Source organism: Molothrus ater, chromosome 16, assembly GCF_012460135.2.
Source record: "Molothrus ater isolate BHLD 08-10-18 breed brown headed cowbird chromosome 16, BPBGC_Mater_1.1, whole genome shotgun sequence".
In the NCBI taxonomy this organism is placed as follows: Eukaryota; Metazoa; Chordata; class Aves; order Passeriformes; family Icteridae; genus Molothrus; species Molothrus ater.
This window is the reverse complement of record NC_050493.2, coordinates 10,028,044-10,044,412: the sequence shown is the minus strand read 5'-3', so window position 1 is coordinate 10,044,412 and position 16,369 is coordinate 10,028,044. Positions and strand designations below refer to the sequence as shown.

The window sequence follows — 16,369 nt, the reverse complement described above, 5'->3', positions numbered from 1 at the left end:
TTCTCCACCTGGCCTACCACAGGGCTAACCCTAGGAGAAGCTCTGCAGTTTGAAACTCCTGCTGCTCTTGTCACTGGGAGACAGATCTCCTGTTGTGAGGAATGGAGTGGTACAAGACTGAATTTTACACTGGGCTAGGAATGGCACCAATCCAGCACATCATAAAAGTTTCTCAAGTTCTCTTTAAAATGCTTGCTATTTTAAAATTATTCCTACAGATATCAAAGTGCTTTAAAGTAAACCAAGTTCCTTTCAAGGATTGGCTTCACCTCCAGTTCTGTACTTCATATAACAAAACTGTGAAACTGTTGTATCACTTAGAAAAGAAAACAATTATTTCTTAATCTGCCTTTTAAAACTGGCAAATACCTAATTTCAAGTTGTGGTGCATCAAAGAAATACTGCAACTCTAATTATGAGATCCAGAATCAAACTGGCTTTTAATTACAAGAAAAACAAATGTTTGAAATGTAGCAATAATCCCAAAGAAAAATAAGATTCCACATCAGTTTATTTCAATCACTCAAACAATTATGACAATACTTACTTTCAAAACCATCTGGCAATTCCCCAATACTTCAATGATCACTGTGCTGTCCAGAGAGATGCCACTGCTTTTGTAACTATTTCCCTGTAGGAATGTGTTGGTGACTGCTGAATACCTGTAGCTGTATCTACCTCTTTTGTGGAAGTATAATGCACTGTGTCCTAGGAAATAAACAAAAAAAGGGGGTGTTATTTTAGCCTATTAAACTTCCCCCTCTTTCTATTTTTTTTCTATCTTTTAATCTTTCAGCCATGGAAATCAGCTAAGTAAAGGGATGGATATGTAGATTGCTCCCACTTGCACTTTCAATTGAAAGAACTGGGTTTCTGAAAACACCCTGCCTGCCAGCCATAGCTCCTGTAGAGAGGGTGAAAGGACTTCCCCTCTCCCAAGCACTAACCTCACAATTTCCTTCAAGGCAAGAAGTTGATTTCCAAGGGCAGAGCAGAAATGTAAAGCATTTACAGCACGATGCTCTTCCAGCACCTTTCAGAGAGCAGCAAAGCAGGACCTTCACCACAGCAGGATGAAATAGATCTGCTCTTCACACTCATGGCTGGGCTTAGTCCCACACTGGTTTAGTCCTTTGCTCAGCTCTAATGCTTAGGAGTTTTTCAGAGTTCACAGAATGCAAACTACAGGCAGGTGTGGACCTGGTAAACCTTGGTGGAACTTCTCTGCTACTTCCATGAATGCTGATCACTCAGAGATAAATATCATTCTTCTCAGAACATAATATCCCTGTGCAAGTTTTCAAATTCCTCTTTCTTATCTTGTTTTACTCACCTGGACATTCTGCAAAACAGGAAGCTCCATAACTTAACCTCTCTGAGGATCCTGCAATGACAGTAACAGAACAGAGAAGTGCTGCAAATTTGTGTGCAGCTCAACACAGACCTGCTGCTTCTGAACTTCAGTGAAATTACTGAAATCAAAGCATGGTCCTCAAAAAAATTAATAAATCCAAGAGAGTTTTTCTATCAAGTATAGAGACTGACACAATCTCACTGTTTCTGTTGCTTTCCCCAGAATGCTTGGGGAAGGTGCACTATTTAATGCATCCTCTCCAAGGAGGGTGCTCTCCCACCTGCCCAGTACCACCCACAGAGCTCAGCAAAGCAAACTGCTACACTACACTCAAAATCCAGACAAAGCTGCTACAAGAATTACTACAAACCTACAAGCTGTAACATAATTCTCTGAAGTTTTGCCAGTGAGAACATTTCTTAGTAGAAGTATTCTGCATTGTGAGATCAATCTTAGCAGAGGAAAAAAAATTCTTCTACTTACTCCCTGAAGCTCCAGCCACAACAGCACAGAGTAAAATGATGGCGAGCAGCCCTGTGGCCATCGAAATCACCTCCTCAGACCAGAAGTAAACAAAAACACATCAGTTCTGCTCTCAAAGGCACCTCTGAGCAAGGCACTGAAAGAAAATTTCCTTCACAAAGCAGGAGCTGACTATTTCAACTCCCCTTCCTGCCAGAGGAGGGGCTCTGGCAGGGGCAGCCTGCAGAGGGGAGGGGGAGGTTGTGGTAAGGGGCAGAGACAGATACATCACCATTGATCCCATCCCCAACAGCATTTCAGCCTTTTTGCAAAAGAAGAGAAAGAGAAGTTAATCTATTAGAAATCCCACAAAACTGCAAGGAAAATAAAATAGGTATATGGCATCATAATGGAGCAAATGCTCAGAACAATCCCATGCAGTGAGTTTAAACTAAATTAACAAATGTAAAAGCCACCCTAGCAATCACTCTTGACAATTAATCAATCAAAAAGCACATAGGATGAAAGCCATAGCTTTGGGAGTAAAGGGAAGGTGTTTCCATTGGGAGCAAGCAAGTTCATTGGAGGCAGCTCATCCCGCCAAGTCCCAAACCTCAAATGAGTGAAACTGTGTGAATAACACAAAACCACAGAACCACCATCCTTCTGGTACCAATCAGGTTGGTAGAACACATCAGACACAGGCCTCCCAGGCAGACCCCTCTTCCTGGCCCAGGGCTCTTCCCACACTGCCCATGCACTCTGAGCCCACGCAGCCCTGAGCCACGGCCACAGCTCAGCTGTGCCTGTGTGCCTGCCCCTCCCAAGGAAAGCCTGTGGGCAGGCAAATGCTCCTTCCTTCCTGCTGCAAACCCTCTGGTCTAGGCTGAGCTACTGCTCCCTGCCAGCCAGAGTCACAAGGAGAAATTTCAATAATAATCCCAGTCACTGGCACTACTCTCCCCCGCTAGGTTTGTGCTTCTACATCCTCTTGCCTGCACTTGCTCCTCCATCATGTAACATTTGCTCTTGAAATGCTTACAAATGTTAAAGGGAAAGGAACTTCTCAAGCATGCTTTGCAAATATCAATTACTAAAGAAGGTGAGAGCGAGCAACTCCAGTCTAAAGAGTTAATAAAGTACTCCATGATGTAATCTGGGCCCCTCTATCAAAGTCCCTGACCTGCCAAATGCTAAAGTCAGAGTCAGTCTAGGTTTGAAACTCAATTGAAAAATAAAAAAAAAAAAACAAAACAAAACCAAAACTCTACGTATTTCACACAGCAGCTCAAATTTCCTAGAACCAGCCCAAAGCACTAACTGAAAGCATTCCTCTGCCTTCACAGTGATTTTTCAGAATATTCTTCTTCTTAAACTGCTTCAGAGATTTATTTGTGGAAATTTACTTGCTGAGTTTGCCATTTTTACTCTGCTAAGCTACTCAGTCTGGTACTCATTCTAATGTTTAATGTAGGACTACATCTCCTCTGGGCATAATATGTACTCCATGTAAGCAGTCATCTAGCTCTTGGTCTACTATCAGCAATAAGGATAGAAGCAGGAAAGTTAATAACTGGGCAGGAACATAAAAACATGATGAATTTACCAGAAAATTGCTATATTGTGACAATTCTTTTCTTGAATCACTACTATTACCCAGTTTCCACACCAGTCTGACTTTTAACTGTATATAATAAGATTTTTCAACATATTTCACATAGCTATTGAAAAAAAAAACCTTTAAAGCATAAAATTTTCATCAAACTCACTAGGAACATCAACACTGAAATTAAAGAGAATTTCTGCTTCATCTTGACACTGGTTCCAGTGCAGAGAGCAACTTGGGCTTTCTAAAATAAACTAATTTACATTTTAATCTCAAGTTTTAGCTTTGTAGCTTCCCATTTCTTAGGGAAGAAACTATACTAATAAAAATAGAAGAAAAATATCTTATGGGAGGACTATGAGAACAGTCAAGAATTTATAAGTTTGAGCTTGCTTGAATCTTGATGATTTCATAGGCCCAAGAACAAAGAAATTTACAAACAAAACTCTAAGGCTTTTTTGATAAAAATATTTCAAACAGCTGTTTTCAGCAGATCACAGATTTAGGGCAGTTTTTATTGAAACATCTAAATATGGAATAAAATGCCTGAATAGCAGCTAGGATCTAAATGAACACTGAAGTCAAACCTTCAAGATAAAATATCACATAAGTGTCCTGTGCACTTGACTCAGGTGACATCCCTCATGTAGTGATTGGCAAGTGCAGGATGGAGCCCAAGATTCAACATCTTGTAAGGATTTTTTCCTACCTAACACCAGGTGAGCTTTTCTAAAAAATCAAAACACCACCCCCAAAACACGCAGAAAAAGAACCTCCTGAAGAGAAATTTCCAGCACATTACTGTCCTAGATAATCGTAAAAAATGGAAGAAAATCTGACACGTGCTGGAAACACACTGGTTTTATGACACACTAGAGACCCACTCTGGCTGTAAGTCTCAGAAAAGTATTCATTCATTTTAATGGATACGGTACTCAAGTTTGGAAAATGAATTTAATAAAAAGTACCATCAGTCACACAACAAGGTAAGCCTGTCCTGGACACCAGAGAACTGTTCACCATTATTGCCAAGAAAGCCTGAGCTTTTACAACAAACTGGAAAAGTCCGCTTTGCATAAGCCCCACAAATAATATTAAATTAATACTATTGTAACACTGACGTTAGCCCTAAAAGCCGAAAGCAGGAGGGAAGTGCCCTTGGCCAGGGTCCCACACCCACCTGTGTGCTCGCCGCACCTCCGCCTCCCTGCGCTCGCAGCCCTCCCATGGCCGGGAGCTCCGCCTGGTTACGGCCCCGAACCGAGCCCGCGGAGCCCTCACAGCGCCGGGCACCGCCGGGAGCCCGCGGCCAGGGGCCCCTCACAGCGCCGGGCACGCCCCAGAGCCCCCCCGACAGCACCGGGCACCGCCTGGAGCCCACGGCCGGGGGCCCCCCTCACAGCGCCGGGTGTGTCCCTGAGCCCCCTCACAGCACCGGGCACCGCCTGGAGCCCGCGGCCAGGGGCCCCTCACAGCGCCGGGTGTGTCCCTGAGCCCCCTCACAGCACCGGGCACCGCCTGGAGCCCGCGGCCAGGGGCCCCTCACAGCGCCGGGCACGGCCTGAGGCAGCAGCACGAACGCCCCCCACCCCTGTGGGCAAAACGCCGCGAAGCGCTGCGAGGCACCACCACTTTCCAGGGCGCTTTCCCAGCCGCAGTTAAGCGATGGAGGGGCCACCTGTCCGCCCCAGGGCTCTGGCAGCGGCCGCTCCCCGGCGGACCGGCCCCAAACTCGCCCTCCGAGCTCCGAGGAGCAGCCGAGGAGCCCGAGGCACAGCCGGGCAGAGCGAATGGGTCAGGGATGGCTGCGGGGAAACGGGGTGATGGAGCCGCACCTCCAGTCCGCTGTCCAGTTTCGGACCTCTCGCACCAAGAAGGACGTTGAGCTGCTGCTGCTGCTGACCAAGACGTGCAGTGGAGCTCATCATCAACTCTGATGAGCAACAGCTGAGGGAGCTGGGGGGCCTCAGCCTGGAGAAAAGGGAGTCTCAGGAGCGACCTTGCCCTCTCAGCTTGCAATCTCAGCATTGCAAGTGGAAGTTTTACCCAAAAGTTTTAATTGAAAAAATATTTCTAGGCCCGAGTTGCAGGAAAACAACACATTTTCAGTGTGGCTCTGTGTGGGACAGTTGGTCTGCACGGCACATGGTGCCATTTATCAGAGACTTGGCCCAGGTGAGACTCTGAAAAATTTCTCCCTGTAATTACGTTTCTTCTTTTAACATTTCAGCCATCCATGTGTTTGGAAACATTCCAAATATTATAATTTTCCAATTACAAGCACTAGATAGGAAAGACAAAGCTTTTATTTTAGAGTCAGTTTTAAAAATAAACTGTAATTTCAACATAATCAAACACAAAGTGCTTTCACACAAAGCAAGTTATATCCTGCATTTGTTTGTCCAAGGTAGGTTTAACAAAGCAGGTTACTTTGGCACAGTCTGTAGATTATTTCATACACAAGAGAACAAACACAGGCTTTGCATTTAAGGAAACACAGCTACAGAAGGGGCAGCAGAAAGCCTTGCAAAATGCTGAATTGGAAGGAAGAGCTGCCAACATTGTGTGTCCTATTCTCAATCCATACAAGGAACTTAAAGAGAATCAATGGACCGTCCACATAAATCAAAAAATTTTTTTTTTGGTGTTTTGCATTCTGGTGCCACCACCTCAGATTTTCCAATCATCACTTTGAAGAGAAAAGGGGAGCTAAGGTAATAACAACTGGAAGACTTGCCAAATGAATATATAGCAGGATTATCCAGATCAGACTGACAAGGTACTAAAAGAATTAAAAATCCTTTCCACCTTGCAAGCAAATCCCAATTTTGGAAACACTGCGAGCTTCACTGCTTCTTTCTGTGTTGCTCTGACAATAAACTGACAAGAAGCACATTTTCTGTGACACCCAGTAAGGCACAGGACTTGCTCATGTCACCAGAACAGAAAATTCAATGTAGCATCACCCAAGCCCTTCAGAATACAGAGAGTGAGCACTATGGTGGTGCACCAGCAGACAAAAGCACTTGTTGGTACCACATCATCAGCATGGAAAGCTACAAAACCACCAGCTTTTTATCTCCATCATACTCTTGCCAGTGAGTAGCTCCTGATGTACATTCTTATGGCATGAGGAGACCAGAAACCTTTTCCAAATACACAGGGAAGCTCTTAAATCACTTGCAGACTGGCTCACAAGCAGCATCAGTTTACAAAACCTAATTAAGACAAGGACTAGAGATTGTACACGATCTACAGAATTACTGGATTTCAAACATAAAGTGTTGAAAGACTTTTGAAAAGCTAACTTATACCAAATATATACAGAAGGCACAGTTTGGCAAGAACAGTAATTGCAGTATTTTTTATTTGTATTTATTTTAGTTTTTTACTTTTACAGCTATTAATACCAACACAGCCTTGTTTAAACACCTGTCTGCCTTTTCTGGACAGGTATCATTTAGGTTGGACATTAGGAAGAAGATTTTTCCAGAAAGGGTGATCAGACTTTGGAATGGGCTGCCTAGGGAGATGGTGGGGTCACTGTCCCTGGAGGTATTTCAGAAAAGCTTGTGTGTGGTATCCAGCACCACAGTATGGTTGATAAGGTGGCATTAGGACACAGGTTGGATATGATGACCTCAAAGGTCTTTTCTAACCCAGTTGATTTTGTAGTTTGGATTCTGTGATATGCATCAAAATATTGTTTGATCCAGTTGCTTATAACACAGAAATTACTATAACCCTCAGAGCCTCATTCCCTAATTTTTTGTGATTATCATCTTAAATAAGCATATCCAGCTTAAGTTTCTAAAAGCAGAACTCATCTTTCATTTAATTTAGAAAAATCAGAGAAACTCCTTATCACACACTTTACCTTCTTAATAAAGAAAGAATAATTAATGAGCAGATCAACAACTAAAAGTCTGTGTTTTATTTATGTGTTTCAGGTGGAATTTGAGCCTTAAGATAAGGCTGAGGTTTGTTTATGGTCAGTCAGCTGACTTACGTAAATGTACAAGGAAGTTTTCCAATGCTCTAACCAAGGCTCTCTGGGCAATTCCACTGGTGTGAAGAAAACACTTCACACACTTTCAATCAGCAGTAAGAAAGCCTCCAGCCTAACAAAAACCACTGAACAAATATCTTCTATATGAACATCTTTACTTCAGATTAGAAACATGAGTAGAATTGAAACTGGCAAGAAAATTCAGATACTAGATTCATTCACTGTTTTTGCACAACCACCTGAATTGTCCATTTGGAAAAGCTACCTCCAAGAAGGAAGAAGCCTTCAGGTTTGGTTCTCTTCAAACTACAAAAGTTTTAAAATGAATGCTAGTGCTCATGAAAAGATGACAACAAAAGATTTCTTTTTCAAAGAGGAACACCTGTCCCTGAGGCAACTCCCTGCAAGTTTGTAAACAGTGCTGCTGCCAAAGCATGAGCCTAAATAGTTCTCCATACATGTCCTCTTCTTCTGTGCTGAGACTTTACAGTCTCAATGCAAGCACAATGTGCATCATGCCCGAGACAAGATTAACTGAAGAATATCACCAACCTGTTCTGTATTAAGCAAAAAGGGAAACACTCCATTGCTCTCCACTGGTGCTGGACTGAGTGGCCCATACAGATTAGGTATGCTTTACACAGACCTAAGTGAGACTCCTCTCAAGCAATTGTGTATTCAAACCATCTAGCAATAAACATTATTTTTATTCTTTTCCAGTGACAGGATGCACAGAAAAATGGAAAGTCTCCATAAAGCTTCAGAGAGGGCTTGTAGAGGTGCTAAACAACTTCATCAATCAATGTACAAACTCTGGCTATAAACGTTTGTAAGAGCCAACAAGAGCACTGCATTTCGGACAGGTGTGATCCACATCCTTTAGGGCATCAATGCAGAAGGGAATTAAGCAGCAGCCTGCTATACACCTGCAAAGGCAAAAAAAGAGAAAAACACTGCTTTACCACTTTTTCTACACACAAGAAGGTAAAATGTATTTTGTTCAAAAGCAATCAGTACAACTGGTGCCATTAGCTTTGGGAAGAACACACATGGCTATGGAGCCCATTACTGTAATGTTCCAGAACTGCTTTAAGGGCCGATGGGACACAGATGCAGATGTAGGCTAATTGAAGGCTCAGGTCTCACACAGAGAAAGAAAAGCTCAGAGCTCTGTTACATGTTAGAGCTAAAAAAAAGTCAAGGTAAAAGGGCAAATTGGAGTTGACTTACCCCAGCAGGCAGAGGCCACCACATGACAGCCAGGTCAAAGCTCCTGAGTCGTACGAGAGACGTGTCACTATCACCTGGTTACAGGAAGGGCAGACCATCTGAACTGGGCGGTCATAGAACACTACTGGCTGCTGCACGTACACCGTCTGAACAGTAACTGAGCAGAGGAATGGCTGGTTACTCCACGAGGAACAGGAAAAAAGAGTAGCAATCAACTTCCTCTAAACCATCTATAACTGAAATATTCAGGGCTCAGAACAATGAAATACACAATGACAGAAATAACCATGGCATTTCCTAATGCAGAAATACACTGTCTTAAAAATAAAGCTGCACTAAAAACTGCAGAAAGCCAAATTATGTTACTGATATCACTGCACACTGAGGGATTCACAATAATTGATTCATCTTATTCTCTTCAAAAGTACTTTTGGCAGGCATTGAACACCTGCGAACCCCAATTTTTCTTCTTCTAACAACACCTATTATTCAACCACTTTGACACCACCTTAACATGAGGTACAGAAGAGTTCTGGAGGCTTACTGGGGTTATTTGCTGGTGGAGGCTGTCCCACGTGTGGGGGAAGGTTCGTTCCCTTCCCATCTGGCTTCTGTCCCGGGCCAGGGACAGGATAGGGCTGAGGATAGTTCACATTGATTCCTAAAGCTTCCTCATAAGAAGGTGGTGCAGATGGGACAGGATTGGCACTGGCAGCAGACATATCTAAAACATAAAAGAGAGAAAATCATAACAAAAGGTATTATTTATTGATGGCAATTGACAAATAATGAGGCTCAACTCAACAGCAAGAAGATAACTAGATTAAAAGGGACTTTTACCAGCATAAAATTATTGGCTGGTATTTGTTTCTGATAGTATTAAATGTTAATCTTGATTTCACTGTTGTTGTTGCCTACTTCCCAATTCTTTTTCACTGGGAATTTTTTACACTTTGCCCCAACACCAATTCTTCCTTTGTAAATTAAAAATACCAAAGCAGGGAGGTGGGGCATCTTTATTAGTTACCAAAGCAGGGAGGTGGGGCATCTTTATTAGTATACTAAACAATCTAAGTCTCATAATTCTCCAAGAACACGATTTCTAATCTCTCTTGTTCACCTGAAAAACAGAGCAGTATGATAGGCCACATGGTAGTTGCTAACCAACATGAGCCTGGTTTGTGGTGAAACTTCAATATTTAAAAAATACCATTTACCTCTGCTGTAATTTGAAAGAAGTAATTATTCTGAAGGAAAAAAAAAACCCAAACAATTAAGCATATCCAACTGAACTCAAAGCTTTTACAACCATTAAATATATCTAATATATCCACCCTTGCCACTTTTGCTTCTTAGCAATGTTTTAATGAGTTTGTAGGGCAAATTTTCCTCCACCAATTGTTATGTTGTTGCAGAGGATAGGACTGCTGACCACTGCCAAGAAACTACTGTGGGTTCAATGCAGACTTCCTCTCCTCCTCCCCACCTACCCACTTCCTGTAGCCTGCCCACCATTTTCTTTGTGGAACAAGGTCTCATGGCATCAAGGCTGAGCAAGCATCTCCCTTTCCCCCTTCCTCCTAAGGACCATCAGACAAGTCTCCAAGAGCCACACTCCATTCTGTTGCTGCACACACGATCCCTCTGGACACATGCCGGTCTTTTCACTTAGTACTGTCTGGGAAAGGGCAACCTGTACTTGGAATATTAATTCTATGGTGCTATGAAAGTTATATAGGAGCTCCAATTACCCACAGCACTACTACTATGAATAAAAGAAGGGAAATTGCATTGATGCAATTTGCAGGTATGAAAGACAATATGCAAAGAGAAAGAATTTCGGGTGTGTCTGTTTAGGACTGGTGTCACTCCATCCACACAAAGCTTGGGTGAGACCCAACACACAAGTCCCCAACAATGACACAAGCCATTCCACTCTCCCAGAGCATGGAAAAGTCCTGGAATACTGTTGATTACCTTCCTCCCACAATACAGCTTTCATCAGGATTTCAGTGAAGTCTATAAACTCTTCCATAAAGAACTTGTCACAGGTTTGTTCACTCTTCCAGGTTACACAGGACTAATCAGCTGCACTGGAGGCATGGGGATACACCAGCAAACACCAATGTTTATATATTTCAGGAGTCCCACAGTCTTCCCAGCAGATTGAGAAGAAATGTGGAAAGGTGTATTACAAAGGGAATTGTGTACTCAATCAAGTGTGGGTATTACAGCCCTGTGGCCAGGAGTGGTACAGAAGAACAGACATGCCAAGAGGTGCTGGAGCAGTAACTGTGCTAAGCCTGGGACAAACATTGCTCCTTCCCACTTTTCTCATACTCACACTGCAGCTTTGGCAGAATGAAGAGGAAACAGGACAGCAGTCCAAGGTGTTGAAACTCAGTAAGTTTTTGTAGCAACAAGTATTTCACAGCTATACCTTTAAAAAAAACTGATCTGATTTCTTTAGAAAAGAGAAGTTTTCTCCTTGTGACTAAACTACCGAGCTGAATCACAATCCACTGGCCCCACTTGGTGTGCTGGTGTTGGCTGGGGGTGTACAGGAGGCCAGGAGGGGACACTGCCAGAACAGCTGACCAAAGGGATATTCCAGACCATAAAGCATCACACTCAGCAATAAAACTGGGAAGGTTTTTGGGAGGGAAATACGACTCAGGGACTGGCTGGGCAGTGGTTGGTTGCTGGTGAGCAATTGCTCTCATTTGCTTCACTTGCTGGATTGTATTTCTCTCTGTTAGTTTCCTCTTCATTACAACTATTAAATTATTACTTTTCTTATTACTTTATTTCAATTATGTAACAGTTCTTATCTCAACCCATGAGTTTTCTCACAGCCATCCAGTTTCTTCAGGGGTGCAGTGAGTGAGCAGCTGTGTGGTGCTCAGTTGCCAGGTGGGGTTAAACACACAGCTACTTCAGCTGCTCAGCTCTGCTTCACTGACAAGCAAGTTGTAAGAAATTGAATGATGCCCTTTCACAGATTTCAAAATTATATAACTTCCAGCATGAACACTTCAAGTCTTGATATTTACTGATTTTAAAATTACATTGCATGCTCATTTCTTACCACCAAATGGTTTTGAACAACCATTTCAGTTTAAAAGCGATCACAGTGCTTTTTCTGCACTTTCACTTTTTTTTTTCCTATTTCTGTAGGCAAACATGAACAGGTTTCAGGTCCTCACAGCACTTTGTGGAATCCCTTTTCTTTTTTTTTTCAAAGTTTCACATCTGTAGCACAAATAACATGTAAAATGTACTACAGTGAATGGTAAAAAACTAAAATCATGTATGAATTCCTTGAAGTTACCTATTGAAACAAAAATTCCTAATAAACATCAAGATGACATTGGGACTACAAAAAAGCCTCTTCAAATTACTGAATATTGTAGATGTAACCACAACTTCAGCTTTTCAATTTCATTTTTTTAATATCCCTTCTGCTTTAAATGTCAACTCTGAAGAGATATTTGAACCATCACTTCATACAGCCGGTGCAAATGTGCAAGTGTGTTTCACACTCCAGGTCTGGAAAATTAGGCAGGGGACAAGGGAAAAAGAAGATAATAGCCCACCTCTCTGCTTGGTATGTAAAAAACCAACCAACCAACCAAAAACCCCACCAGTAAAAAACTGCTTACAATTACAGCTATCCTAACCTAGTCTGGCCAAACAAATCTGTTGATGCTCTTCCCTTAATCTCTTGCTAAAATTTGACATAATTTAATCCTTAAATTAAACAATTCCTACTCAGTCCTCTTCACTAGAAATCCCAAGCTGCCCTCCAACATCAGGGGTGGTTTAGAGGGCTCCCTGCACATCAGAGTCTAAGACAGCTACCGGTCAGCAACACCGAGAATGAAATACAGGTTGAAGCTTTTAACAACCCAACAGGATATACAGGTTTATCAGAGCACTCGGATATTTGCAGTGCAAAGCCCTAACACAGCACCTTCTTGGACCACCAACTTCGTCTGAACTATGGACAACTTCCGAGTTTATCAACCTGCTGAGAAATACTATCTCAAAGTTGTTTAAATCTCCCAGTCATTTCTGAGAGAATAAAATCCAGTAATCACAACAAAAAAAGACTATGACATATTATTTCAGGAAGAACCAACGGCACTGTGGTCACATTGAATTCTATACTGGCGAAGTACAGTAATAAAAGTAGAAGTAAAGTAGTAAAAGAAGAAGCACGGTGTGTTCCACCGGCAGGAGCGATTTCAGAGGCTAGAGTATTACTTTGATCAAGTAATCAATAGTTTTGGAATAATGCTGCGAGTGGCTTCATCCTGTGAGTAACCCCCTCCCCGGGACGGGGCAGGGCAGGGCCGCTCCGAGAGGAGCATTCCCTAAGGAAAGGGCCACCTTCCGCCTGCCACACTCGGGAAAGCGAAACTCCGGCCTCGCTCGGCCCCCGCCCGCATCGCCGAGGGCAGGAGGAGTCGCCCACGGCCTCTCCCGGACCGTCCCGGGACCGAGACCGGGACTGCACCGCTCGGGACATGGCTGGCCCGCGAAGCCCCAACCTGCCCTCGGTGCCCCGGGGGCTCCTGCGGGGCGGGACCAGCCTCAGAGCCGCGGCTTCTCCCCCTCCCCGCAGCCGGGCCGGAGCACCGGAGCACTGGGAGCGGCCCGGGGAGGGCAGCGCTCGGGCCCGGGAGCGGCCCCGGCGGAGCAGCAAAGCCCCCCCGGCGCCCCGCTCTGCCCTGCCCGCTGCACCGCCAGGCTCCGGGCAGCCCTTACCGTGCCGAGCCGTGCCCGCCAGCCCTCCTCGCCTCTCCGCTCGTCTCCGCTCGCCCGGGCGCGGCCACCGTCAGCAGGGCTTGTCCCGTCCCGTCCCCACCCGCGTTTCCTCCTCCCCTTCCCCCTAGAGCCGCGAGCAGGCGCCGCGGGGGTTGCTCCGAAGGGCGCTCCGCTGGCGCCGGCCGGGCCCTGCCCGGCAGCCGCTTCGGCCGCTTCCCCCGAGCCATCGGCTCCCGGCAGCGGCGTGTCTGGGCAGGACGGGAAGGGAACGGGGAAAGCCTGTGGAAGTACAGGCACTCCTGGCGCATTTCGCAGTCACGGCCATCGGGAACTCCGCGGCTTTCGCCAAGAGCTCGCTCAGATTAAACCAGTCATCTTCAACTGCCCCGTCAGCAGCGCAGCCAAGCACCGCGTTCTGTAACACGGCAAGGAAATCACTAATTCTACAGTGCCGTTTACCTTACCAGATCAGATATTTCAGACAACATACAAGAACACATAAAATGATGAACAAAACTTTCAAGTTCAAGATTCAGTGATTTTAGGTAGTGCCTTTACAAGCAATTGAATTGGATTCAGTCTTTGGAACACACGAGAGTATGTCAATCCTTCCTCTATCCAGCTCCAGGATAACACAAAAGTAAATTATGGCCAGATCCCTAAAAGGGCTTCAAAAGGGACTGCTTCACACGCTGGTTTGTGTGAATCTACCTTAGACTGAAGGGACTTGATAACCTCTGCGGGTTATCAGCAGGGACAGTTCATAAGGCCTTTTGGCTGAAAACATCCAAAATCCATCAAAGTCCTAGTTTTGTATTTAAATCTCTTCTTGAACCTTGCCCTAAGGAACACGCATAAAACTTCAATTCAAATCCTGGAGCAAGGAGTCAGGTTTTATAGGATGAAAGTTTACCCAAAGTGACAATAAACCCAACAGGAAACTCTGCAGTCACAGTAATCTATTGATTCACCTGCAAGTATGGGTGCTTGGGGATGTCATCAGATGTTGAGAGTATTGAGGGCATGAATGCTCCAATCCCCCCGATTTAGGGACACGAGTGTGGAGTGTGATTCACCAGCACTGAGATTAGAACTAGACATAGAGGTGAATAAATTTACACCATTTCCAAGAAATCACATAATACATTATTTTTTCTCAGGAGCAGAACCTGAGTAATGGGCTCTGTGGCCACCTAAAGTAACAAACTGTAACGCTTTCCTGAGGAATATGTATATCCTTGCTAATAAATACTTGTACCACCTTGAGCCAAGCGTGCACCTTAGGCAGAGTTATCCTGTCCATCAGGTACCAAAAGTAAAGCCCTGCCTCTTAATACTACATTGGTGTTAAGGAGTTTTATTCCTGATTCTCAGTGACAAGCTTGTGGAAAATTGGCAGGTTTGCTATGGAGAATTGATGAGGCTGGTTGGGCAAGGATGAACTGAGGCACTTGCTTATATTACACCTGACTTGAGTGAGGCTTAAGCCCTTCATGGTGTCTGGGCTAAAGTGTAGAGCTCCCAGCCCAGTGCCTCAGTGAACTAGAGAGTGTACTCACACATGGTATGGAGACAGGGCCTCAGCCCCCTTATCCACACACAGCAGGCTGTATTAGCAGTAGAAGTCTGGTCCTGTGAGGAGATGTGTGGCCAGCTGGTCAAGGAAGGGGATTCTGTCTCCTGCTCCACTCTCATGAAACTCCACCTGCAGGGCTGCATTCAGGTCTGTGGCCCCCAGCAGAACAAGGGCATGGAGCTGCTGAAGCACGTCCAGAGGTGGCCATGAAGATGTGCCAAGGGCTGCAGCACCTCTGCTGTGGAGACAGGCTGGGAGAGCTGGAGATGTTCAGCCTGGAGAAGGCTTCAGAGTGGCTTTACTGTTACTTCAGTACTTGAAGGGGACCTATAAGAAAATTGGAGACAAACTTTAGCAGGGCCTGTTGCAACAGGAAAAGACATTATGATTTTAAATGGAAGGAGGGGTCAGTTTAGATTAGATATTAAAAAAGGAGACTTATAATGTGGGTGGTAAACAATTGTCACAGTTCAAGGCCAGGTTGGACAGGGCTCTGAGCAACCTGGTCTACTGAAAGATGCAGGCTCATTGCAGGGGCCTTGGACTTTAAATGATATTTAAAGGTCCCTTCCAACCCACACTGTTCTATGATTCTGTGATGATGATGTGCAGTTGTAAAATGCTGATGGGAATGAAGATGATCAAGCAAAGGTGGGATGACCTTTACTGCTGCCTCAGCTGAGTGGAGGAGGAAGCAATACTGAAATATCATGCCTCTGTTCTGCCTTTGATTCAACCATTAATCCTCACTCAGCCTGACCAAAGGTAACTGAAATCCTCATTATCCCTCATTTAGCTATGAAACATCCACCAGCATGCAACTGAGAAAGTGCCTTCCTCCCCACTATCTAAGATGGAAGCAACAGGTAACCAATTATATTTGACTACAGTCTCACCTCTATTTATCTGAAAATATAAAATTGATATTTGGAGTTCTCCATGTAGAGGATGAGAATATGACCCCATTCATAGACAAGTGGATGGTTTTGCTCCTCTCTCCTCCCCAAAGGAGAGATGCCTCTTTAGTAAGTTTCATGTTTCTGTGTCAGACCATACATGGGTGAAACTAAGCTTAAATAACTGTGAAATGTAATGAAAAACGGAATTTTTAATTTAGCTTGAAGCTAATTTAGCTTAATTAACCATTGGCTGGTGCTAGTGCACTAACAGCATTTATCAACAGCAATCCCAAATCTGTATTCCTGTTGCTTCAATAAGTAGCACTATTCGTGAATCTGTGATTGTGGATGTTCTTATTAAACACAACCAGACTAGAATGCCAAATTGATAATAATCAGAAATTAAGGCCAGCTGCGTTCAGCCCCTCTGATCTCCAACACAAGTGGGGTTATTTTGTGCCAA

General features: G+C 44.2%; 2 protein-coding genes across 2 annotated transcripts in view; both read right to left on the bottom strand.

Moving 5' to 3' along the window:
* The window catches only part of LOC118692613 (uncharacterized), a 72,850-nt gene extending 68,200 nt beyond the window's left edge, over window positions 1–4,650 (bottom strand). The window contains exons 1-3 of the mRNA XM_054516598.1: window positions 4,620–4,650; window positions 1,334–1,384; window positions 548–708 (exon numbers count right to left, since the gene is read on the bottom strand). Of these exons, the coding sequence (XP_054372573.1) occupies window positions 548–708; window positions 1,334–1,384; window positions 4,620–4,650 (243 nt within the window). The remainder of the gene's footprint in view (window positions 1–547; window positions 709–1,333; window positions 1,385–4,619) is intronic.
* A 1,060-nt stretch (window positions 4,651–5,710) lies between these two features.
* On the bottom strand, window positions 5,711–13,496 carry LITAF (lipopolysaccharide induced TNF factor). The gene is made up of 4 exons (XM_036392862.1): window positions 13,432–13,496; window positions 9,206–9,385; window positions 8,662–8,818; window positions 5,711–8,357 (listed from the first exon to the last, which is right to left on the bottom strand). Exons 2-4 carry the CDS (start codon window positions 9,381–9,383, stop codon window positions 8,249–8,251), a joined length of 444 nt encoding a protein of 147 aa, XP_036248755.1. The 5' UTR covers window positions 9,384–9,385; window positions 13,432–13,496; the 3' UTR covers window positions 5,711–8,248.
* Between the last annotated feature and the right edge of the window lie 2,873 nt (window positions 13,497–16,369).

Bases quoted from the DNA above. Each gene is read 5' to 3' on its own strand.
- LITAF (XM_036392862.1), bottom strand. From the start codon at position 9,383: ATGTCTGCTGCCAGTGCCAATCCTGTCCCATCTGCACCACCTTCTTAT. The intron at 8,819-9,205 runs GTAAGCCTCCAG...TCCTCTGCTCAG, and splicing joins TCCACCAGCAAATAACCCCA to TTACTGTTCAGACGGTGTAC. The intron at 8,358-8,661 runs GTAAGTCAACTC...TTGCCTTTGCAG, and splicing joins GGTGGCCTCTGCCTGCTGGG to GTGTATAGCAGGCTGCTGCT.